This window comes from Emys orbicularis, chromosome 6 (genome assembly GCF_028017835.1).
Source record: "Emys orbicularis isolate rEmyOrb1 chromosome 6, rEmyOrb1.hap1, whole genome shotgun sequence".
Taxonomy (NCBI): Eukaryota; Metazoa; Chordata; order Testudines; family Emydidae; genus Emys; species Emys orbicularis.
In genome coordinates, this window is record NC_088688.1 from 89,032,516 (window position 1) to 89,058,724 (window position 26,209).

A 26,209-nucleotide genomic window follows, 5' to 3' on the forward strand; every position below is an offset into this window, starting at 1 on the left:
GGAGGGAGAGTAAACATGGATTATTTCACAATATTTTGAAAGTTTTATTTCATGTAAGTTACAGTAACTTTAAGTATGTGAGAGGAGACCAGTGTCAGTCTCTTCTTCTCAAATCACCTTGCCCCACCATCCTCCAAAGCAGATAAACCCACCCCCATCCAATATTTCCAGGTCCTCCTCCCTTTCCTGATCCTAAGTCTGCAGCTACAGCTTACTCTGAGCAGTATAGGAGCATCAGAGAGGTGGGAAGTGGCCCAGTCATCTCAATTAGACGTTCTTAGCTAAATGAGAATACCCAGTTGAGATTAATACAACTTCGAAACAAAAGTTCTGAAAGGTGTGCACTGATTCACTCATCTCATTGGCGACAAAGAGTCCTGTGGCACCTTATAGACTAACAGATGTATTGGAGCATAAGCTTTCGTGGGTGAACACGCATGCGTCTGATGAAGTGGGTATTCACCCACGAAAGCTTATGCTCCAATACGTCTGTTAGTCTATAAGGTGTCACAGGATTCTTTGTCGCTTTTTACAGATCCAGACTAACACGGCTACCCCTCTGATACTCGTCATCTCATTGGGTGTTCTTATCTCCCCTCCCTTGGTTCCAGTGCTTGTAGCCAAACACCATGCACTGAGTAGGCCTGTTCTCAACTCCTCACCCGGTTTCAGCACAGTATGCTTGGTGAATGCCTTGAGCATGTTCTCAACTCCCAAATATGATTTCAGTGCTGCGTACAGCGCCAGGCACTGAACATCCCCATTCCATTTCCCACCCCAGTGTCTTCATTGTATGCCTCTGCCATGGATCTACCGTGTCTGTTCTCAGCTCTCGACTCACTCTCAGCAGTGGGTGCTCATGCCATGCAATGAACTTGCTTCATCACTTTTCCCATCATGGTCTCAGCACTGTGGGAACATATAATGAAGCAGGGAGAGAAATGCAGAGGGGGATAATAGAGATCTAGAGTTTGGGGAAAGAGCTGAAGCCTTCCTAGATCCCGCACTGCACAACTCTGACCTTCCTTCCTTTCTTCCTCACATTCTCCTGTGCTGCTCTGCAACCACACTTTCCCCCTAGGAACAGCTGCATCAAAGAGAAGGGTGAGCCTGGAGCCCTTTCCCCACTGCTGAAGTCAGCATGGGAAGGGAGGGAGTTCTGGGTTATTTCACTGATCAGGGAGCAGTGGAGGAAAGGGGAGCCACTGACCCCCCTTCCTCAGCCTGGTGGAGATGCAACAGGGAGGAACTGTGGTGGGTAAGGAGTATTTGTAGGGTAGAGAGGGAGGGGGAGGAGGGCACAGATGGTTCCACTTCCCTTCCGAAGAGGAAGGTGCCCAATTTTTCCTCCTGATAGTTCTGGTGTCCATGTTTCTGAGCTCCTAGACAGCAAAAATCCTTAATCATTGAGGAACCAAAGCAAAACTACATTTTTCTTCATCAGAACTCTAGTCATTGAACTGGGTTTTCAAAAACATAGTGTTTAGATGATCTCTTGCACTAATAAGAGTCATTGTGTAGGGTGTGTGCTGGCAGCTCAGTAGCTATGGCAGAGCACAGCCCTAAGGATGAAGGTTAGCAGAGGAGCAGAGCCACCACCCTATACCTTCCCAACCCTCACACCTCCTGCACTGCTCTAGTACACCCGCATTCCTCCCCCTCCCCGCTGCTCCAAAATCACCACTACACCCAATATTCCCTAGGTCAGGACCAAAAAGGTGATAAGAATCTGAAAATGTTATGAGCAGCTCATGTTAGGGGACCTGTCTATCAGAAACACCTTGAACAAATGAGCCAACAATTTGTTTTCCTTTGATCACACTCAGTTCCATTGTTCAGGAAACCCGTGAAGAGTATGAGTTATGATTACATTACCCTAACTGATTACTATAGTTCTTCATCTTCCCTCTATTTAATTAATGCTGATTTCCTTGACAATACTTCTAAAGTAAAATCAGAATCTGCATGTGGATTTTAGAGTACTTTAAAATGTCACTCTTAAACCAGATAGCTTGGTTTCAGGGCAAAACTTCCAAAATGCACCCCTGCAGAATGCAGGCAAAAGGGCAGGGAACATGCATAACACATTCTCTCAAAGCTACCGCTGGTAGGGCTCAAATTCATGGTGCATGGGTGCAGCTCATGTTCAATGAGCAGTGATAGTTACCCGGAGCCACCTAATTACTGAGATACCACATTGCCTGCAAACCTTCTGGCTTCCACAGAGCCCTAATCTTGCTGTACACACGCATTTCACTTTTTGTAGGTGTGACGAAGTTGGAATGGTCATAATGGTTTCACTGAATACTGTGTGGGTGCTTCAGTTTCCCCTATGCATTTCTTAAGTATCTAGGTGGTGGGATAAGGGGGTGTGATTGTTGCAGAGCCTGAAAGGGCCAGTGTGATGGTGTCTGCACAGAGAATGGCCGACACGCTGTCTCCTGGCAACTGATGGCCTGGTCCCCTCCTCTGCAAAGGTGCCAACTGAAGGTGTTGGAGAACAAAGGGATCAGGTGACCTCCTGGCCCGGGAAAGAGACAAAGGCCAGGGGAGGGACTGGGGAGTTTCAGTTTGGAGCTGGCTGGGGAAACGGAGGGAGCGCCCCAGGGGTCTAGCTCCCTGCCCCCCAAGATGGACCTGACTGAGGGGGTCCTGTTGTCTGTACCTACAAGCTCTGTTTTGGACTGTGTTCCTGTCATTTAATAAACCTTCTGTTTTACTGAGAGTCATGGTGAATCGCAGGAAGTGGGGGGTGCAGAGCCCTGACTCCCCCATACTCCGTGACAGTAGGCACTTCAGTTTGGCATGTGCTGACCTGGAGTTACAAACTTTACCCTTAAAACCTTTTTCAATATTGCTTTCCCAAGGGGACAGTGGGTACCATGAACTAGTTGAGATAAATCCCAAGCACCTGAGGTCAGTTGGGAAGAATCAGCACCATAGTTTGAGCCTGAGGTGTACACAAAAGGAGTTAGAAGAACCAGGTGATTTTGTGAAATGTTTTTTTAGGTGGACTCTCAGGAGACCCTGGCTCAAATGACCACAAATTTGGACCACTAACACAACCAATCACCCTCAAGAGGCAGAGCATAGAACTTACAATAGTCAACCTTTCAACAGAAAGTGATGCTCAACCTTATATGGAGATATACCTATCTCACAGAACTAGAAGGGACCCTGAAAGGTCATCGAGTCCAGCCCCCTGCCTTCCCTAGCAGGACCAAGTACTGATTTTGCTCCAGATCCCTAAGTGGCCCCCTCAAGGATTGAGCTCATAACCCTGGGTTTAGCAGGCAAATGCTCAAACCACTGAGCTATCCCTCCCCCACATTAACTAGAGTAGAGGTGGCACTTCTCTATAACACACATAATTCATGTAACAGATTGGGAAGATCTGTGATCAATACTCAACATTCATGAAATATCAAAGTACAGGCAATTTAATATTTATTGACGTTACTGCTGTCAGCAGGGCTGTCACAGTAATTCACCAATTGACATCGGCAAACAGTGCTCCTTACATGTAGTGAACCTCATTACAATACCTTACAGCACACTTTCCAATGATCAGAATATTTAATAATAAAATAAGGTTTCAAAGATTTTCCTTTGGCAGCTTATTTGCAACTGATAAACCTGTAACTGATAAAAAGGTGAGTCCCATTCTATACAGTATAAAGGCATGCAGAGCAGATGTCATCAAAACAGAGATTTATTTTGTGCCATTCCTGTGAGGCAGGGATTTGAACAAAAAGTCATTGTCTGAAATTTATTGAGAAAAGATACTTTGCATTTACCTTTGGTATTCCAGAAGTGTCAAGCCAGGCCCGGATGATATTTTCAACAGATAGCCCGTACCTTTAAAATAAAATTAAACTTGTTTCATGGAACATACCTACAAAAATATGTACATTTTCTAGAGAAAAACATGTTGTGTAAAAACAGAATAAAAGCCTTGCAGACTATAGCAGTAGTTTATAATTCAGTTCTTGTTCTTTTTAATTAATAACATTACCAGAGATGACACTTGCAAATTAAGACAGATCTGATTTTATGTTTTTCAAACTAAAATGATTAATTCAGTGATTATGAAAGCTGACAGAAAAAGTACAAGAAGCTATGCTGCATTTATGAAACACATAAGAATGAGCAGGTGCTCTATGGTTCTGTTTGTGTGGCTTTTCTGTTTTTCTTTTCTGAGAAAAAAAACAAAGGGAGCAAAATTAACTGGAGATTGTCAAAATCAGTATTTTATTGAGGGAGCAACCAAAATAAAAGGAAAAAATGCCAGAGTTAAAACTGACATGAAGTCTGAACTGCCTTAGATTTATGGACTTTAAAATGCACTGCTGGACTTAAATCCTCCTTAAAGTTGGTAAGTATCCAATATATTTGGATGTCAGCTTTTCTCCCTGATAACATTTATGGTAAAATCACAATGCACTCTGAAACCATAACTGCTAAGAAAGGAAACAATCTGTCACATTTGAACTCAGTGGGACTGAGTTACTCATGTACATAAGTGTTTGCATGATGAGGACCTAAATTTGCATCCTAAGTTACATGTAAACTTGCCTGCTTCTCTGGATACTTGTCCATGTATTGTTAGCAGACGTACCCCGGTACCCATACTGAGCGTCCACATATGCTGTGCCAGTCACAGTTGTACACTGTGCACAGGCATATACTCATGTCCACACTGCCCATTTTTAATATGTGATGGTAGTGCTATCATTTCAGGGACAATATCCCACAGTCCTTTCTGTCACAGGAGACACTCTGGGAACTGCCTTGCTACATGTAGGCTGGTACTGTACGCCACCTTCACACATTTGTCAACGGAAACTTCCAGTAATCTCTCCCTTCTGCCAAACTTCATTGAAGACATGGAGCAAATCCCTGATGGTATGATTCTGCTTCAGCTTGTAGGACAAATATTCATGCAGTCCAGTACCAGATACTGGACAGAATGGGCCCAGAAAAATGTGAGATGCCTAAGACAGCTGAGCAAAAAGGTAAATAGAAATCCACTGGAGTCCCATGGAACACACGTTGAATGCTGGGATTGCAACAGTATGCCTATGGGGGGAGTGCTGCTTCTATTCCTAGAGAACTAGCATGGGGAGGTGGAAACCTGGGATGATGACCATCTGAATGAGGAAGCAGACATTCACAGAATTGTGCGAGCATCTTGCACCAACCCTCCAGCTCCAGACCACTCATTTTCAGAAACCCTTACCAGTGCAAAAGTGGGTAGCTATTGCCCTTTGGAAGCCGGCAACACCTGGCAACCTGGTTGTCAGTTGCAAACCAGTTCTTGGATGGGAAGTCAACTGTTGGGGTGATGGTTGTACAGGTTTGACATACTATCAATACTGTGATCTACCCACGGGTAGTTGCCATAACCAAGTCTCTGAAATTATAGTGGGATCTCAGAGGATGGGGTTTCCGAACTGTGCCGGGACCATCAATGAAACACACATCCCAATACTTTGTCCACCAAAAGGGACCAGTGAATATGTTACCCACAAAGGTTAGTATTTACTCGTTCTTCAAGGCTTAGTAGACCACAGGGATAGATTAATGAACACCAACATTGAACACATAGAAAAAGTTCATGATGTCAGGATACTAAGGAGGTCGGGATTGTACCACAGTGGGGAAGAAGGGGCTTTATTCCCCAGAAGAGATGTGGTTACATACAGTTTTGCATATCTGACCCTAACGTGGCTCATGAAGCCGTATCCTGACATCACTGTCCCAAGAAAAAGTGAATTCAACTACAGACTGAATAGCTGCAGAATGAGGGTGGAGTGCACCTTTGTGCATTTGAAGAACAAGTAAATACAAGGTCAACAGATAGTGTAGCATAAGTAGTTAGCAAATATTCACTTTGAATGGTCCCTTAGAATAAGTGCTAACTACTTATACTATCTGTTGACCTTGTATTTAGCTGTGACACTCTGAGTGCCTAACCTTGAGGAAGAGCTCAATGTAGCTCGAAAGCTTTCTCTCACCAACAGAAGTTGGTCCAATAAAAGATATTACCTTATCCACCTTGTCTAAGGCTTTGTCTACCCTGTATTTCTGTCAGTCAAACTTTTGTTGTTCAGTGGTGTGAAAAAAACATACATACGAACTACAGAAGTTTTACCGATCGAAACCACCGGTGTGAACTGCGCTTTGTCTACTTGAGGAATAAAGTACTGTTCACTGTGACTAAGGGTGGCAGATTCTGTCCCAAAGGGGAAGTCAATGGACTACTCATATATGTAACCGTTCAACAATATGAATAAGAGGTGCACAAGTTGATCCTGAGTAACGTCCTCACCATCACACAGGAAGTCTATGGCAGAGCCAGGAATTGAATCCAGATCTAATGCCTTACCCATAAGATAATCCTTCCTCAGATTTGTCACTTTGTGTCTTTCAGTAGCTAGGGCATTCCCAAATATCTGGGATATCACAGCATGCTAATCATCTGTAGAAATGAATGGGAAGGAACTAGGGGAAAAGGGAGCAAGGAGGATGGAATTAAAGAAGTATAGATGTATTTCTGTTTCATGCCATACTATTTGAAAGCTTGTCTGCAATGCTTTAGTTATTTGCACAGGATGGTGAATGGGGATGAAGCCTTTTGTGGTGGGAGTCCAGGTCCATCCACTCCCGAGAAAATGTTTTGATAATACATGCTAGTGAGCAAACTGGTACATTCCACAGGCAAAAAAAACCTTTTCTTCAAAAGTTCAGGGATAAATTCATCCCAAGGCAGAATGGTTTAGCAGTATTAAGGAGAGGGATGAACTCAGGCACAGGCAAAGAAATCCCTCCAAATCAATAAGAGTATTGCTTACCTGTACTAAAATTTTCTTTTAACTTATAAGACAACAGACTATGCTATGAACAGATATTTTTTTCTCAGATCAGGTGGTTCAAATAATGACAGCAGTCAAACAGAAGCATTTCCACTTAGCTGGGATCCTGAACTTTCAGGAAATTACAATTCTGCATGTCTGATCATTATGGAAATTGATTTTTTTTTTTTTTACAGATAACCAAGAGTACATTAAACATAGGCATTACATTTGTACAAGGTAGCATTCTACATTTAGGTTAATTATTTAAAACTTGATTTGACCAGCTTTTAAAGGTCCCTGGCTATTTGTTCACCTCTTTTGGGTTTAGAGCATTTAATTGTTAGGTCCCTTAGGCCTGGTCTACACTGGGGGGGGAGGGAGAGAATCGATCTAAGTTACACAACTTCAGCTACGTGAATAACATAGTTGAAGTTGACATACTTAGACCTACTCACTGCAGTGTCTTCACTGCGGTGAGTTGACTGCTGCTGCCCCCCTGTCGACTCTGCCTCCACCTCGCGCGGTGGTGCAGTACAGGAGTCGACGGGAGAGCGCTCGGGGGTCGATTTATCGCGTCTAGACTAGATACAATAAATCGACCCCCGCTGGATTGATCGCTGCCCGCCGATCCGGCGGGTACTGTAGACATACCCTTAGACTCAGCATGCCCTTTCTGTCTGTCACTGATGCTAACGTGATTCCAGCATTCAGACCTCACCTTCAACTCCTGTGGTTTGGATAATCCACAATAATCAGAGCTATTGTTTGCAATTATGTACACCCACATGATACTATATTGTTGCATTATGTAGAAATGTAGGATGCAATATAGTACAAGTGTTATATTATGAAAAATTAAATAATAAATACTATTCTGAGACAGAGAAATTCAGAACATTGAAGTAAGTGGGAAGAAATACAGTTTATTAAAGAAATTACACTGTATACAATTATTAACTTGAATTTCAGGATGGTTAATTGGGAAGGTTGAAGATTCCCTTTTATGTTATTTCTAATTTTACATATTGATTTGATTTCTTTTCATTCCCAACATTTACCTTTTTTCTTTTTCTAAGAAGATGAGCCAAGTACAGTTGTGATCAGAAATGTGACTGTAAAACTGGTATCTTCTAACTCAACAGATTTGCCTTCCATATATATATTATGGGTCAAATCTATTGTCTTTATTTTTACTTTTTTTTTAAACTTTTTTCTCAATCTTGTTAACACTGCAGAATCAACACAGCATTCAAAGAAAGTGAGCTGGATACTGTTATGTCTGCATCATCATCAGAATTACTGACAACATTCCAACTGCAGAATCTTTATTACCGCTGTTGCAAAAGTCAGAAAGAGTACAAATTGACTTTTAGATTCTAAACTGAGTTTGTAAATCTAGCAGCTAGGGGGAAAAAACCTCTTACTTGTAAATAGAGTAAATTTGATCTGGTTTTCATTAACAGACAATAAACACAGAACCGCATGATGACAATTTTACAGCAGCTTTTAGAGAACAGCCATACTATAAGGGTAAGATTTTCTAGTAAAAATCAATGCAAAATAATGACATTTCATTTGCAGCAGCTTTACAATGCCTAAGTCTTAGTTTAGCTTTCTCTGAGTTCAGAGCCAGCAGCAGGACATTTCAAAACACTGTCGTTGAAAGGAGTTTATGACACTATTCAGCCACCATACTAATCTAGGAAAAAAATGAAGCTAAGAAGTTGCTCAGATTGTACTGAAACTCTAATGCTGCCTATTTTTAAAGGTTACTACAATGGCCGATCCTTTTGATTTGGGCTCCACCCACTTTTCAACTAATCCAGCTAGCACATGTTAAAGTAGAACATGCCTTGTCTCCACTAGTTTTAGAACATATTAGCTGGGACATTCCAGCTAATGTTCTTAAAAAACAACATATTTTATCCTAGACTAGACATAACCAAGTTGTCTTCAAGTGTTACCCCCTGTCCAGAGCATGTGGCAAAGATCCATTCTGGGGTTGACAAAGAGTCTAACCAAAAAGCCCTGTGAAGTCAATGGAAAGACTCCCACTGACTTCATGGGCTTTGAATCAGGCCAGAAAAACAGATTACACATAGATTACTGCAGCAAGATCCACATCTTAGAGGAAGCACATACTACACCATGATATTTATAGAACCCTCAATTCAGAAAAGCATCCCTATTCAGAGAGGGTACTTACCATATGTTTAAATTCCATTGATACCAAGACATTTAAGTTTCGTGCTTAAGTGATTTGCTGAACTGGGACAAAAGAAAAGACGACGAGTGGTCTTGTGGTTAAGGTACTGGACTGGGACTTGGGTTCACTTCTCAGCTCTGCCACAGAATTCCTGTGTGACCTTGGGAAAGTCACAATCTCCATATACTAAGTTCCCCTTCTGTAAAATGGGGGTAATACTTCCTTTTAACTACCCTTTGTCTATCAATTTAGACTGTAAGAGCCTCAAACTAGGGATGATCTATTAATGTGTACTCGCCCCAACACAATGAGGCCCTGATCTCAGATGAGGCCCCTAGATGCTATTATAATACAATTATTAATCAGAATTAGTATTATCATAAAAAGGCTTTAAATAGTGGACTTTCATCCCAAAGCACTTTACAAACTTTATATATAGAAATCACTTCACTAACAAGGAAATGCAGCCACCTCTGTTGTGGAACATTGCAGCTGTTAAAAGTGCACATTAAAAATATATAACAGTTTAGTAAAGGAGGGTAAGAAGACTGCCATATCCAATTGAAAATACTTTTACAAGTATGTATTTTTATTTCTTCATCTGGATGTACAAATTCTTTGACATGACCATTTTCAAGATAAATTATTCTGGTAACATGACTAGGCATATATCCAAAAAGGATTAAATCCAAGATCCAAGCAGTGATTTTTACTACTACCTGTTAAGTTGTCCTGATGGATTATTTTTTGCAACCAGCATATGTATAGTAATTTACAGAAAAATTGGAGGAAATAAGACATTTTGAGGGAGATTTTGAAATATTTTCATTGGCAGTTAGATGCCTATTAGCCAGCTGTGCCTTTGAAAAATCTCCCCCATCATGACTAGCAGTTTTCTAACCCAAGAAAGTAAGTTAATAAAAATCTAGGAGACAGGATCTACTTGTTTAGCCAAGTATGTTGAAAAATTGGAAATTTATGAAGACATGGAAGGTGGTTACTAGGTCATAGTTATTAAAGTTACAAATAAAGTTACAAGCTATACTTAGTCTGTAGTATATTATGGAAAATGTAGCTTTACTTTTTATCTTATATTTGTTTTGCGGAAGCAAATGAAATAACAAAAATCAAAAAAAGCCAAAAGTAATAGAAGTTAATTACTCAAGAAGACTAGACACACAGAGCTCAAGCAGCTGCAATTCTGATTTATCTGGAGCTGATGAAACATACCCTCTGTAACAGGGGTTTAAAAACACTGGGACTTTGCATGGCTCACATGTTGCACAGATATGAATAGGATCAATTTGCATTAGGGGCTAAAGATCATGAGTCCTGGGGGCAACAAGGCTACTGGGAGTTATGATCAAACTTAATGCAGTATAATGCACAGGTACAAGAGAAAGCAGGTTTGGGGTTTTTTTTGTTTTGTTTTTTATGATAGCAGTGGATTTTGAAGTCAAACAGAAGAAAATAAGATACTTCAATCATGTGTGAGAAACATTTCAGGTTTGCTGGGGGAAGGCCAAGACAACCTGAGCCTCTGGGACAGACCAGTCCACACTAAACAGGAACGCTCAGGAGGGCAGACTCGGCAGACTGAGGCAGGCACTGATATTAAGGCCTGGTCTTATCTAAAACTTAGATCAACCTAGCTACATCACTGAGGGCTGTGAAAAATTCTGTGCCCTAAGCACAGTACATAGGTCAACTTATCCATAGTGTAGATATGGCTAGGTCAAGGATTCTTCCATTGACCTAGCTACCTCCTCTTGGAGAGGTGGATTACCTGCATCAACAGAAAAACCTCTTCCACTGATGTAGTCATACCCTTAGACATCTGTTAGTTGCTCTGGCCCTTAGTCCTTCATACAAAAAGTTCCTTAGCAGAGAGGAGGCAGACCAAGGAGCCTGCAAATATATAATGCCCTCTACCCTATCTGGTCCTCGCCTCCTATCAGAGGATATTGCCCTGGAGGAGAGTTTTCAATAGCCAAAGTCCCTTCAGAACTGAGCCAAGGCAGAATGTGAAGCAGTCCTCTAAACCAGGCACTTAGGCTATGTCTACACTTACCGCAGTGTATAGACTACAGGCACTACATGTGTAGCTACACACTGCAGTGAAAGGCAGGCTGTGTCCACAGTTGTCACTGTGGCAGTGAAAGGCTCTGGAAGGGGCAGGCAGTGGGGAAAGGCTCTAGCACTGGGGAGCTGCCAAAGCGTTTTCTTACTGCTGGAGCCTTTCACTGCAGCAGGGAAAGGCTTTGGCAGTGAGGAGGCAGCAGGACACTACACTGCTAAAAATAGCAGTGTAGATGTGCTTGGGTGTGTAGAAAGCCATGTAGGGTACATACCCTGGGGGTTTAGAGGTGTAGGGCACTCTACTCACGTAAGCCATGCATCACCACTTACACTATTTATACCCATGCTAGCTGGGTGTGCAGAGTCTGTACTCTGCATGCATAAGTATAGACACCCCTTAAAACGATCTCTTGTAGGTCTGAAAGGAAGACAAAATCAATGGGGATGTCACTTGGGAGGTTGCATCTGAATGGAGAAGAATCTCTTCCATGCAGTTGCCGATCAACAGGTATCAACTGAAAAATCATGTGTGACTAAAAATTAAAGCCCTCCTATACTGGAGGGAAACTCAAACTTTGGTGCAAGAGTCCTTTAGACCTCACCTGATGTACCCAATAACAGAAAAATAATTAGCATTATTCCAACATATAAACTATATAAAATTGCCATGTTGTCATATGACTGTTTTCAGTCAATGATAATCCAGGAATTCTCATTGCCAAAATCTACAATAGATCAAATTCTGTTCTCAGTTACACCAATACAACACTATTGTCGACAGTACGGGCAGAAGTGAAGGCAGGAGGTTGGCCTAAATTTATACCATTAAGCATTTTTATAAGGGCCACCACTTCATCACAAACATTAGGAGCTGTGGGTGTTTAATACCATCCAACTAGTGGGCTTTTCTTAGTATTAAAATGATATTTGATTGGGTTGGGTAGATCTGCCATTTTTGTGCAAAGAGGCTTTTTAGATTTAGCTCTTATGTTTAAATGCATTTCATTCCAATCCTGGAAATCATGTGTGATGAAACATTCATCAATGGAAGATGTTGAGACAAATTTAATTTTGGAAGAACAACGAATCCTCTTCTGCTCTTGCTTTTTTACCCTAGTTATTAAGGTCTATACAAATCATAACAGAGAATGTCCAGTAATAGAAAAGCATCATTACAACACACAAGGAATAAAAGCCTGCTCTATGTACAGATGACCTTTTGTTATTCTTGGCATTACCACTGATCTCTGCACCCAGTGTGATTTTGGCAATAGACAAATTCAGGTATATCATATGTCTGGTTACAAAATAGATTACCATGAATCTGAAATTCTGCCTTTACATTCCACAGGGGTATGCAAGAGCAACTGGAGCCACACTTCATTTGCAGTGATCTTACTAAAAGTGAAAATATCTTGGCACATATCTAGATCAAAAATTGGTTTCCTTGTTCAAATAACACTTTGCACCAAGTCTAAGCACCGGGAAAGTGAGAAATGGAAAAAAGAGCATATTGTCATTAAAATGAACTAACTTCCCTAACTAGACTTCTTATTTTTCCTGACCATTTTTGAGCTAGAAAACCACTTCTCATTATTTAAACAAGTATTATTCCTGAGGTATTTTTGGAAAGATAAAAAAAAAAAAAATGAGTCTGGGCTAGATTCATAAATTCCAAAGCCAGACCACTGTGATCATCTAGTCTGACCTCCTGTATAGCATAGTCCATAGAACTCCCTCAAAATAATTGCTAGAGCAGATCATTTAGAAACACATCCAATCTTATTTTTAAAATTGTCAGAGATGGAAGTCCACTGTGACCTTTGGTAAGATCTTCCAATGGTTAATTATTCTCACTGTTTAAAATGTATGCCTGATTTTCAGTCTAAATTTGTCAAGCTTTGACTTCCCACCATTGAATCATGTCATATCTTTTTCTGCTATATACTAAACTCATGATGCCACATAATAAATAATCTGGTTCTTCCCAATATTAGAGACAATTTTTAAATAGCTGATATTTAATCTCTGGGTTACAGAAAAGTAGCACATTCACAATGCTTTTGGGGAACCCACCTTACAAGGTACTGAAAACATCCTGACTTACATGGGAAATGAGGATGCTCAGTAGCTCACAAGTCCTGGGACACGAAAGAATAGCAGAAATTGAAAGTTTCATTTCCATAATCTTTTCTTGGACTCTCCAAGGTGTGAAGCAATTACATAACCTTTGAAATGCCAGTATCTACAAAATGTCCACATTTCAGAACACGTATCCCCCTACACTACATTTACCACACATACCTCTTTGGTAGTAGACTTGCATTCAACTGAAAATATGATAATTGTCAAGATGCTAATGCAAATGTTTGTTGGTGGTCAACAGAAGACATCCTCTTTATCTCCCTCACTCTATTATCTCCAATGATCCTGGGCCATGAAAATATGGTAGGGGTGGAACAGACTGGAGAAAGTCATATGTCTCATCCAGCATGCAGAGTGTACTGGCCCTTTATTTCCAATACACAGCAGAACTGTGATCAGTAAAATGATTCAAACACATTTTATTTTGACCACTTTGCAAAAAACAGAGCAGTTTATGGTCAAACCAGCTCCCAAATATTTTACAGGACCTTATGTAATAATTAACCCTTTTACAATAAAATACATCATTTTCTCTCCTCCATATTTATGACTATGGAAAATAAAATTCAATGACACCAAAAAGGAAAAAAAGGGTGGTTGGTAATATCATTTTTCTTAGTTGAAATGTAAACATTTTTTAGAAAACACTTCAAACTTGATAAAACTTGGCAATATTTCTAACTTGTATTCTCAGCAATGGTCGAGAGTTGGCAGTTGGAAAGACACATTAGTTATTAAATTATTACTCCCCCTATCATGAGGTATAAAAGGTATAAAAGTCCTGTGAGACTTTGTAATTTTGATACTGCATCTAACATACTGCTCATCATGAAGCAGGTTTAATCTGAAGTTTCTCAGATACTTTTAGCAGCTGAATATACAAGAATAAGAGTGCAAGAAATTAGAATGAAGACTTCTAGACCTTCTGATTAAACAGTGAACCAAGCAATTATGACAGTTTATAAATGGAAAAATTAATGGACCATATGAAGGGATCCTGATGTTCAGAAACATGTATGCAACTTTCACTGAGAACAGTGGGATTTGTGCAAATATCTCAGAGAGCTACCTTGGCCAACAGGCTTTATCAACTATAGGCAACAATATTTCTTCCATTTCTGTTTTTCCTTTTGCTGTCTAAAATACCAAGCAACATCTTCTGTTTACTTTTCACAAGATCAATTTTTTGTTTCTTGTAGGCTGAACTGCTGTTCTCCATTATCTAACGATGAGCCAGATTCTGATCTCCTTACACACTTTGAACTGCACCTCATTCCTCAAGAAGTCCCACTGGAGACAAAGGGGATTATTCGTGGAGGAGACAATGGGGATTACTCGTGGAGTAAGATATACTTGTACTTGAATAAGGATAGAAAAATTTGACCTAGTATTTGGACACTGGCAGTTGTATGGTTTTAGGGATGGGTGATTTTGTAGCTAAAGTACAGAACAGGGGTTATTCAAAGCTCTACTACAGACTTCCTTATATAACCTTGGGTGAAAATGTTCAAGGGTGCATAAGACAGTCAGGCACCTAATTATTTAATGTTTAGGTGCTACATAAGTGTGATGTATCCTCAGTATTAACAGTACTATTAAAATATCTTTATGCTTACCTTTCCTGTCAGGGGTGTGTGTAATACTAGAACCCCCCTACTGATATCTCTGGTTGGCACAACTCATATTTAGAGCTGATTTCTACTCCCTTCTTTATCTTTTCTAACCTGATTCTCACATACCCTTTTTGTTCTGGGATGTCCTCCAGCAGCATGTAAAGAAAATCCTGGAAAAGGAACAAAAGCACCACAATTAATATCTCTGTCAAAATATTACACTGTGTCTATGTCACTAGCAATAGAATTTAAACAGCTGCAGACAGGAGATTGATAAGAAAGAAATTTATATCTCATCTATATTATTACTTTGTTCAATTGTATATATAACATATATTTTGTCTGTCAATTTTCCAAGCCAGTCAAGCTGAAAGGTGTTACAAGTTAAAAGAAAAAGAACCTGAAAACACTGCTCACTGTTTTAACACAATCCTACATTCTGTCTTTATTGAATCTATTACACACAACAACAAAATTACATTAAAAGAACTTAAATTAAGGTTGCAAATTCTAGTGCCCAAAACTTAGGAAAAGTTAAGAAATGCTGAAATTAAGGCTGCCTGTGCAACCTTACTTTGGCCTCCTGATGTGTCTGCATAATGATACAGTCTTTAATTACACATTCACATAGTTTTTCCCCCCAAAAGGCACATCCGCAAAGTGTCAGGCAACCTTAATAATAGATGGTGCAACAAGCCCTGCCTAGAAAAATACAGTTCATTCTCTTTATAAAGTTACCCCTGGCATACCAGAAGTATTCTGGCACTCATCACTTTAAACATAATCTCATTCTTTGTAACAATCACTTTGATACAGAATCACTTTGATACAACACACTAACTACTTGGGCTCCCACAAGCAGTTTTCAGGAGAGAAGCATTATTAAAAATAACTCTCAATTTTTACCGTCTATTTTTAACTAGCAGTAAATCAAGTTTGTTAATATTAAAAGTATCTTACTGGGGACAGGTCTATTAGCCTAGTAATGCTGTGCATTGCAGCACAGATTGCTTAGTATGATTCCTGAAAGCGAGCTCTTGCTCCCTTGGCAAAGAGTGTTGTATTGAAGGCAGCAAGTTTGATTCCTAGGGAATGGGGGCACCCTGTTTTGCTGAATACTCTTGGTAGTCCATCGATCCGATGATGACAAATCTGTGCAGATCATCAGTTGTTGGTCTCATGGTGTGCCCTCTGATGGCTATACAAGCCAATTCTAGAGGTGCACATTTTGCTGCAGATGGTGCATGGGAAGTTCGCGGTCAGTGGATTGTGCGCTGCTGATGCTCTGTGACGTCGTTCGCGTGCCTCTTGTAGACGCCGGCAGCGGTCTTCCTCAAAGGCGATGCAGGTATTTCTGACTGTTGCACGCCACTGTGTTCTATCGCTGGCGGCGTCCTCAAGGTCCCTAGGTTTGATACTGCTGTACTGCAGATTGGCTTTGATGGTGTCCTTGTAACGTTTCCGTGGACGACCTATATGCCGGATGCCCTGGGAGAGCTCACCATACAGAGCTCACCATTGTTGGCATCCATGCGGCTGACATGACCGGTCCAACGTAGCTGTGACTTCATGATCATCATTTCGATGCTTGTCATCTGGGCTCTCTCGAGGACTTCGAGATTGGGCACTTTGTCTTGCCAGCGGATCTTCATGATGTTACGGAGGCAGCGCATGTGAAATGCTTCGAGCTGCTTGATGTGACGCCTATATAGTGTCCATGTTTCGCACCCGTACAAAAGAGATGAAAGAACAACAGCTCTGTACACAAGCAGTTTTGTTGACATCCGGATGTTATGGTGATTTAAAACTTTGACACGCAGACAGCCAAGTGCCTGGCTTGCTTTGGATATTCGTGCATTGATCTCATTATCCAGTGATCCATCATTGGATATGACACTACCCAGATATTTAAAGTTCTCCACTACTTTCAGCTGAGTGCCGTCGATGGAGATACTCGGGACAGAAGCATTTGATCCAGGTGCAGGTTGATGGAGAACTTCTGTCTTTCCGAGGCTGATAGTTAGTCCGAAAAGTTGCGAGGCCTCAGCAAACTTGTAGACAATGTGCTGAAGATCATTTTCAGTGTGAGCCATGAGGGCACAATCGTCAGCAAAGAGTGCCTCAAGAAGGAGTTTCTGCACTGTCTTTAGTCTTTGCATTCAGGTGACGGAGGTCAAAAAGTGAACCATCGTGCCGGTATTTCAAGTATATACCTCGGTCCAGATCTTTCACTGCATGGTTAAGGACACATGCAAAGAACAGGTTAAATAGGACAGGAGCGAGAACACATCCTTGTTTCACGCCATTGGTGATGTTAAAGGGGGCTGATGTGGCTCCATCAGACAATACTTCGCCTGTCATGCTGTCATGAAAAAGGCGTATAATCTGGACACATTTTCTTGGGCAGCCAAGTCGTGTTAGAATGGTCCAAAGGGCTTCCCTGTTGATGGTATCAAACGCCTTTCTCAGATCTATGAAGACAACATACAGGTGCATGTTCTGTTCAATGCACTTCTCTTGTATTTGTCTGACAGCAAACACCATGTCGACTGTGCTCCGGCCAGGTCGAAAACCACATTGACTTTCAGGTAGATTTGCCTCGGAAATACTGGCTATTAGGCAGTTCAAGATGATGCGGGCGATGATCTTCCCTCCAACAGAGAGGAGGGATATGCCTCTATAGTTTCCACATTCTGCTTTGCTGCCTTTGTTCTTGAAAAGAGAGACAATAGTAGGATCGCGAAGGTCCTGTGGTATGTTTTCATCCTCCCAGATGTTGATGATCGCGCTGTGGAACGCTGCTAGTGCTGCTGGACCTGCTGCTTTATATCTCTCTGCTGGTATCCCATCTTTTCCAGGAGCTTTCCCTGAACTCATCTGGCTAACAGCTGAATACTGATCACATTGTTAAAGGAGAGGGAGTACCTAGTTCAAAGTGTCAGTAATGGAATACACCTTTCCACTTTAAATCAGGTCAGATTCAGGCCAGGTCAGTACTGATGTCCAAAAGATTTTACCATTTGTTGGCATCATTACAGCTGTGACAGGGATGATACAAATCTGACTGAAAGTATTCATACTCAATGCCATTTATATAGAAACTTCAAATGTTAATCTAGCCAGATCCCTTGATCTGCTATCTCATCAGTGTTTTATAACCTATTATTAGCTGATATCTCTTGTCCTACTAGTATTGTATTATAGTCTCAGTTACTGTGAGACAAAATCTCTACTTTTTGATTCAGGCTCTTCTTTGTTTTCCAAGAAGATAATGAGAGGAAATTAAGAAGAAAGACAATGCATATACATCTATTAACAATAAAGCAATAGCTATCATTTTACAATTTTCCTTGAAATTAGGATGCTCCTATTGTTCTGTAAGTATTATACAAATATTTGATTTAGAATTGAAGTTTATAATGCATGTATTTCAGGGTTCTAAAGATAGGTATTTAGTACTAGGAACATAAGAATGGCCATACTGGGTCAGACCAAAGGTCCATCCAGCCCAGTATCCTGTCTGCTGACAGTGACCAATCCAGGTGTCCCAGAGGGAGTGAACCTAACAGGTAATGATCAAGTGATCTCTCTCGTGCCATCCATCTCCACCCTCTGACAAACAGAGGCTAGGGACACCATTCCTTACCCATCCTGGCTAATAGCCATTAATGGACTTAACCTCCATGAATTTATCTAGTTCTCTTTTAAACCCTGTTATAGTCCTAGCCTTCACAACCTCCTCAGGCAAAGAGTTCCACAGGTTGATTGTGTGCTGCATGAAGAAGAACTTCCTTTTATTTGTTTTAAACTCGCTGCCCATTAATTTCATTTGGTGGCCCTTAGTTCTTATATTATGGGAACAAGTAAATAACTTTTCCTTATTCACTTTCTCCACACCACTCGTGATTTTATCTACCTCTATCATATCCCCACTTAGTCTTCTCTTTTCCAAGCTGAAAAGTCCTAGCCTCTTTAATCTCTCCTCATATGGGACCCGTTCCAAATCCCTAATCATTTTAGTTGCCCTTCTCTGAACTTTTTCTAATGCCAGTATATCTTTTTTGAGATGAGGAGACCACATCTGTATGCAGTATTCAAGATGTGGGCGTACCATGGATTTATATAAGGGCAATAAAATATTCTCCGTCTTATTCTCTATCCCTTTTTTAATGATTCCTAACATCCTGTTCGCTTTTTTGACTGCCCTGCACACTTCGTGGACGTCTTCAGAGAACTATCCACAATGACTCCAAGATCTCTTTCCTGATTAGCTGTAGCTAAATTAGCCCCCATCATATTGTATGTATAGTTGGGATTATTTTTTCCAATGTGCATTACTTTACATTTATCCACATTAAATTTCATTTGCCGTTTTGTTGCCCAATCACTTAGTTTTGTGAGATCTTTTTGAAGTTCTTCACAGTCTGCTTTGGTCTTAACTATCTTGAGCAGGTTAGTATCATCTGCAAACTTTGCCACCTCACTGTTTACCCCTTTCTCCAGATCATTTATGAATAAGTTGAATAGGATTGGTCCTAGGACTGACCCTTGGGGAACACCACTGTCCATTCTGAAAATTTACCATTTATTCCTACCCTTTGTTCCCTGTCTTTTAACCAGTTCTCAATCCATGAAAGGACCTTCCCTCTTATCCCATGACAACTTAATTTACGTAAGAGCCTTCGGTGAGGGACCTTGTCAAAGGCTTTCTGGAAATCTAAAGTACACTATGTCCACTGGATCCCCCTTGTCCACATATTTGTTGACCCCTTCAAAGAACTCTAATAGATTAGTAAGACATGATTTCCCTTTACAGAAACCATGTTGACTTTTGACCAACAATTTATGTTCTTCTACGTGTCTGACAATTTTATTCTTTACTATTGTTTCAACTGATTTGCCCAGTACTGACATTAGACTTACTGGTCTGTAATTGCCAGGATCACCTCTAGAGCTCTTTTTAAATATTGGCGTTACATTACTATAAAGAAGGGTAACCACAAATTAGCATCTACACCATATTCTAGAGTAGGTAGTGATAGAGGCACCACCCATTTCTTAGGGGGTGTGGTAAACTGGTACTAGGAGCCAGAGAGGGAAACAGGTGGAGGGGGGGACTGCGAGCCAGTAAGTGAGGGAAGACTAAGATTGGATGAGGAGCCAAGAGGAAGGCTAGAACTGGCTGGGCAAGGAGATTGGGTACCAGTGGAGCTGGGTGAAGGTGGTAGTGTATAAAGAAGACGGATCTGCTGAGGAGCCAGGGTGCTGGTGGATAACTGGGACTGGTGTTCAAGGAATCTGGGACTGAGATGAGAAGTCTGGGGACTGGATAGGTAAGGAGAATGGGACTGGAATGAGACACCAGAGGTGGAGAAGAGACAGGACAGGGAAAGGGACAAGTTGGAGGTAGACGACAGAAGAGTCTGTAATCACTAGAGCACATTCCTTTCCAGAGCCTGGAATGGCACCCAAGATTCATGCACCATTCCTCTGCTGTCTGCAAATATCTGTGAAACTCACTAGCAAAGTGTGTCTCATTCCCCTCTAGTGCCAGTCCACACAGAGAACTGCAGTCTATCACTGCTATTAGTTACTGAATTAGCTCAAGCAGCAGAGATCTGGCTGGTGAGTCCAAAGCTTCCTACCATGCTGATTACTCATGTAGATGTCAAGCTGATGCCATACAATGGAATTTATGTTTTTTCAGCTTGTTTTTTAAAATGTAGAAAATTAGACACAAAAACATTAAGTTAAAACAACATTATTAGGGTTGCAAAGTCAAGCTAATAGTTAGGAAATGATACAGGCAACCTTAATTCTTGCTTTTCCTAACTTTTGAGTGCTTGACTTTACAATCTTAATAAGGTTTTTTTAACATTATTTTTAATCATACACACAAAAACTAAGTGAATGTTGACAGAGTTTATAGCAAGCATATATGCAGAGAAAGAAATCTTTAAAAAGCAATGCACCTGTAGATAATCAAAATAGTCTACAAGCATAGCATAACTTGATTAATTAGATTTAAAATGGCACTCAAATATTTTAAAACTAAAATGTAGGTTTTGCTTTAGAAAGGACTTTGATAAAACTTGATTTTAATAGATTTTTTCATTAATTTCATTAAGTTTTAATTTCAATAGGTTTTGCTTTAATATAAACATTCCCTTCACAGTATTAGCAATCAAAAATGGCAACAATGTGTTAGTGCAGGGATCGGCAACCTTTGGCACGTGGCCTGTGGCACGTGGCCCGCCAGGGTAAACACCCTGGTGGACCGGGCCGGTTTGTTTACCTGCCGATGGCGGCTCCCACCGGCCGTGGTTCACCGCTCCAGGCCAATGGGGGCTACGGGAAGCGGCACGGGCTGAGGGATGTGCTGGCCGCCCTTCCTGCCAAAGGTTGCCGATCCCTGTGTTAGTGAATGTGAGAATCAGAATGTGAAACTAACTGGACTGAAGTGAAACTGACATCTATTTCTGTGTTCCAACCTCAATTAAGTGCAAAAGCAAACAAAGGCTCCAATCCTGTAATCTGCTCTGCACAGGGGGTCGTTGAGCCCCATTGACATTAATGGGCATTCACTCAAGCTCAGGGTCTTCAAACATGGAAAAGCTTCCAGGACTGGGGCCAAAGGGTATAAATATATTTCAGGCCCTGATTTCTTTAAAAAGCAATCCAGAAGTGTCTATGCACAAAAATGCTCAGACACCGGCATGTCTACATTTCCACCTCCAACTGCCACATTTGTATGAGCAAATGAGCAGGACAAACACAGAAGTATTAATTTGCCGGTGTAGATACCCATTTATCATACAAAATTGTAGTAATAGCTTGGGTATAGGTAAGTGTGCATGTGTGTGTATATGTATATTCGTACACCTCGGCCTCTATTCACTGAAAGTTTGCCTTTTAAAACTTTGTCATAACAAAATCTGGGATTTAAAAAGTGTTGTTTGTTTGTTTTTAAGCAAGACTTTTTCTGTGCCACACCAAATTAGAATGTAGGAGTAGTACAGGTCCTGGGTATTATTATAGCAGATGGAACTATATGAAAATGAAACTTTGCAAACAACTTGATTCCTAGTGTGTTCTTTTTCCACCATCAAATTAAACAGTAGAATTAACTGCACTAGTGAAATCAGGAACTTGTACTCATTTCTATATCACTCCATTCATTATAAAATTTTAATTCAAAGCAGTTACTAAATGAATTCTCCCATATAAAGTAAAACAGAAGATTTATTTTTAAATCCTGCTAAAAGATTCCAGACTTGCTTTACTCATCTGTTGCTACTTCAACTAAAATAAACAAAAACTACGATTAGAAACATACTAAGCACTGGCAATCAAAATGAAGGAAAAAAAGCAAACTGATTAATGTTTCACATCTGAAGTCATTTCCTTGCACCTGCAGCTCTCATCTAGGAAAAATACTACAAATATCACTGAAAACAAGACTTGTATTCAGAAAGTAGATAATTATTTGCACTGTGAGTTTTTACTTTCTCTCTTCCTCAGAACTCTTAATGCTGGGAACGCTTACAATTGTTTTGGACAAGGCAAAAGTACAACACCGTATTTAAATCTACCACATCTGCCTTTATTTTAAACCTCTTATTGCTTCAGTGGCGACAGAATACTGTACTTATTCAAGAAAGAACCTGAATAAGAAAAGTTGGTAGAAAGTTTTAATTACAGTAATTACTTCTGATATCATGTATGCCTAGCTACAATTAAATGCCAAATACCTAAACAAATGCAACATTAAAGTTGAGATTTTCAATACACAGAGTCAAGAAATTCAGAATTAACCATAACTCTGCTTCCTTGCATTTTTATTGCATAGTTATACAACAAAGCTGGACCAATAGAAAATACTACTTATGTGTGTCTAGAAATGTACACCGATTGCTACCTAAGGGTAAGATCAAACTCCTACTCAATCTTTCCAGTAACTTTGGATTTGGCCTCCAATGAACTGCTGAGAAAGTACCAGAAGTGTTGCAATGGCATTGTGACTCATTCCAGCCACCTCTGATTCCCAAACATAGGCCTTGGCTACACTTGCAGCTGTACAGTGCTGTGAGGTAAACCTGTCTTCGTACAGCTGAGTAGGGAAAAGCGCTGCAGTCTGTCCACACTGACAGCTGACAGCGCAGTAGTGTGGCCACACTTGTAACATTTGCAGCTGTGTTGGGAGCGGTGCATTATGGGCAGCTATCCCAGCATTCGTGTGGGGGGGTGGGGTGGATTGTGACAGGGAGTGTGGGGGGAGAGAGAGTGCTTTTTGGAGCATGTCAGCTCTCTATTTTGCAAGTTCCGAACTCCCGGCCCCCTGCTCATTCATTTACTCACTCAAAGCAAGCTGCAAATTGTTTGCTTTTCTCTGTGGTACGAGCTTTGAAACCGGCACTTCCGTATTCCTGTAACCGGTCACAACAATGGAGAGGATTGGCCACTTGACAAGGTGATTAGTACAGCGCTGCAAGCGTTTACACTCACACCTGTGAGTCGTAGCCACTCCGCTGCAGCTGTTATTCCTCTCGGAGATGTGGAGTACCTGCAGCGGTGTACCCAGGGAGATACAGCGCTGCAAGTGCCCTGCCAGTGTGGACGGGGAGTGAGTTACAGCGCTGGGGGAGGCTTTACAGCGCTGTAACTTGCAAGTGTAGCCAAGGCCATAGACACTTATGACTGTTCAAAGCATCAAACTTTAGTGTGTCTTTCTGGTGTAAGAAAATACACTATGATTGATGCATTTTTAAGAAAACATCCATAACTTTATTATTTCAAAATCAAATATCTTCAAACAAAGGAAAGCACATGTTTCTCAATCTTGACTAATCGCATGGCCAAGTTTGCAGTTTTAAAACAAAGTCTTCTTTGAGTTAATTATATTCAAAAAATGAGTCTTGAGAAATCTTAGATGAAAAATGCCATATATTCACTCTCAACTCAAAAATGGCTCAACACATTTTTATCAAACTACTACAAACATTTGCTTCTGGGATGAGAACAAGCATGAAATGTTTCAGCTTGTGAAAGAACAGCTGGATACACTACAAATTCACACTTTACAGCAGAGCATTGGAGTGAGAGGGAAGATTACTAGTAGATTAGTAGTACCACTGCAATATGATCTGGCTAGGATGACCTAATAGCTTAATGTGTTGGGACCTTCCAACATTTTGCAATATTTATGCAATCCACTAACTTAATTGATTTCCTGTCAGGCTAGTAGATCTAACTGCAACAAGCTGACTTTTTCTACCCCAATCCAAAACTTTTCCTGCAGTCAAATTAAGGGCTTCTTGCTTTCTTGCAATAATTTTCAAAAAAGTTTCCAGCTGGTGCTAACACTAAAACACTGGTGTTCACAACTTGGGAGCCTTAGTGTAGACAAGTCTTCGACAGTGATTGGTATTTTTTACTCTGTGCCAATTAAAACTTCTCCAAGGAAGTCTAATTGACCTGGTATTCAAAACAGCTGCAAGCAGTGGGAACCTTCTGTACCTTAGGGTGCCCAATGTTCCCTCAAGTGGTAGAGCTGCACCTTGTGTACACAAGACTAAAGAATGGGTATAAGTACTACTACCTTGTTCTTTTACTGGAGCAGATAGAGTCATGGAATAGCTTTTCCCAGCTTTCTTCTTTCGTTGCAGCAAGGTACAGTATGAGACTAGGTAACTCTGCTCAGAAATAGCAGTTAGGCAGCAAGTCTCTTCCCTGAAATTCTTCAGCCTGGCTTTAAAAAGAATCATCTCCTTTCAGAGCGGATCTTAAAGCCACCTTTAGCAGTCACTGTTTTTCCTACCCTTGCTGATTACCCAGTTTAACTCAGCACATAACTGCTGCAATGTGCTTCCAATGTTCCAAATACACATCCAAGTCCAGAATCTTGAAAGTCCAATGCAACAAATATAAATGCAGGTTCTGTTTCCATGCCACCTTCAATGTATTTAGATGAAATTATCTTTATCTGATCAGAGTCTGATACAGGTACTCGTACCTGAATAAATGGGTGCACATGAGTCAGTCTGACAGTAATGCAACTTCAAGACACTCAGACAACACCACAGTGATGACTGCACAATAGAGTATATACTATTATAAGATCAGATACAGTATCTCATATCAATTACACTAAGAACAGATTTCTGTTTCCATTGATTTCAATGGAATATTTGCCACTGACCTCAAGGGAGTAGGATTGCATCCTTCCAGTATATACATAGTATTTAGTTTTTACTGCTAACAGCTCATGGGAATTTATATTTAGTTCAAGTGACAGAGGTCTGTACTTCTGGAGCAGGATGATGTCAATTTATACCCCCTTGTTGCCATGAAGTGTTAAATAATAATAATACATATATACATATCACTTGTAGAACACTTTTTATGCAAGATTCCAAGTGCTTTATAAAGGACAGTAAATATCATCTCAATTTTACAGATAGGGAAAATGAGGCACAGAAGTGAAGTGTGACTTACTTTAGGAAAAACGGAGTTCATATTGGAGCTTAAAACAGAATCCAAGTTTCCTGACTCAGTGTCCTATGCCCTATCCACATTTTAAATTTCCAAAACCAGTGATTTAAATAGTCAAACAAAAAATAAAAGTCACTTATTTTTCAACAAACTGGGAAACAAGCACCAGCAGAGTACCTGAGAAAGGATCAGTTGTCCATGAAATTTCTGCACAAACTTTCTTAAAAATTCAAAATATGTAGCCTCTCCAATTCTCTTGGCTAGAGATTGCAGAAGGAAATAGCCCTGGAAGAAATCAGTGCCAAAGACAAAGATGATGCTATTAATTAAAGGATACACAAAAATAAGTGTTTATAAATGTGTTGGTAACATCAGCTTCAGTTAGGTCAGTTTCGCACTCTTACCTTCAAGTAATGAACCTGCATGAAGATTTTTTCTGCATTAAGACCGTGTTTGATTATGCATGTTCCAGACTCACTCACTTCTCCTGTGTTCTCTTTGTTTGGCCTAAAATGATTGCAAATCAATTAAATTGTTGATAAGTGAGTAAAGAACTCATGCATTACAAACTTTCATTGCCCAAAATGATTATAATAGGTTGGTATCTTCAGACACTACTCACTACATTAGTCTCTGTTCTACTTTGGATCTGAATTTGTGCTAAATAGCTTAGCAGTTCTCAGCTGGGGGTCCACAGCCCACTGGGGGACTGCAAGCCATTTCAGTGGGTCCGCAAAGCAGGGCCACTTGGAGCCCTGGGCCTGAAGCTTGGAGTTCTGGTGCCCTGCAGGGTGAAAGCCCTGAGCCCACATGCCCCA

General features: G+C 40.6%; 1 protein-coding gene across 1 annotated transcript in view; it reads right to left on the bottom strand.

Moving 5' to 3' along the window:
* The window catches only part of AOPEP (aminopeptidase O (putative)), a 268,577-nt gene that overhangs the window by 115,569 nt on the left and 126,799 nt on the right, over positions 1-26,209 (bottom strand). The window contains exons 7-10 of the mRNA XM_065406348.1: positions 25,796-25,898; positions 25,569-25,676; positions 15,027-15,070; positions 3,798-3,858 (exon numbers count right to left, since the gene is read on the bottom strand). Of these exons, the coding sequence (XP_065262420.1) occupies positions 3,798-3,858; positions 15,027-15,070; positions 25,569-25,676; positions 25,796-25,898 (316 nt within the window). The remainder of the gene's footprint in view (positions 1-3,797; positions 3,859-15,026; positions 15,071-25,568; positions 25,677-25,795; positions 25,899-26,209) is intronic.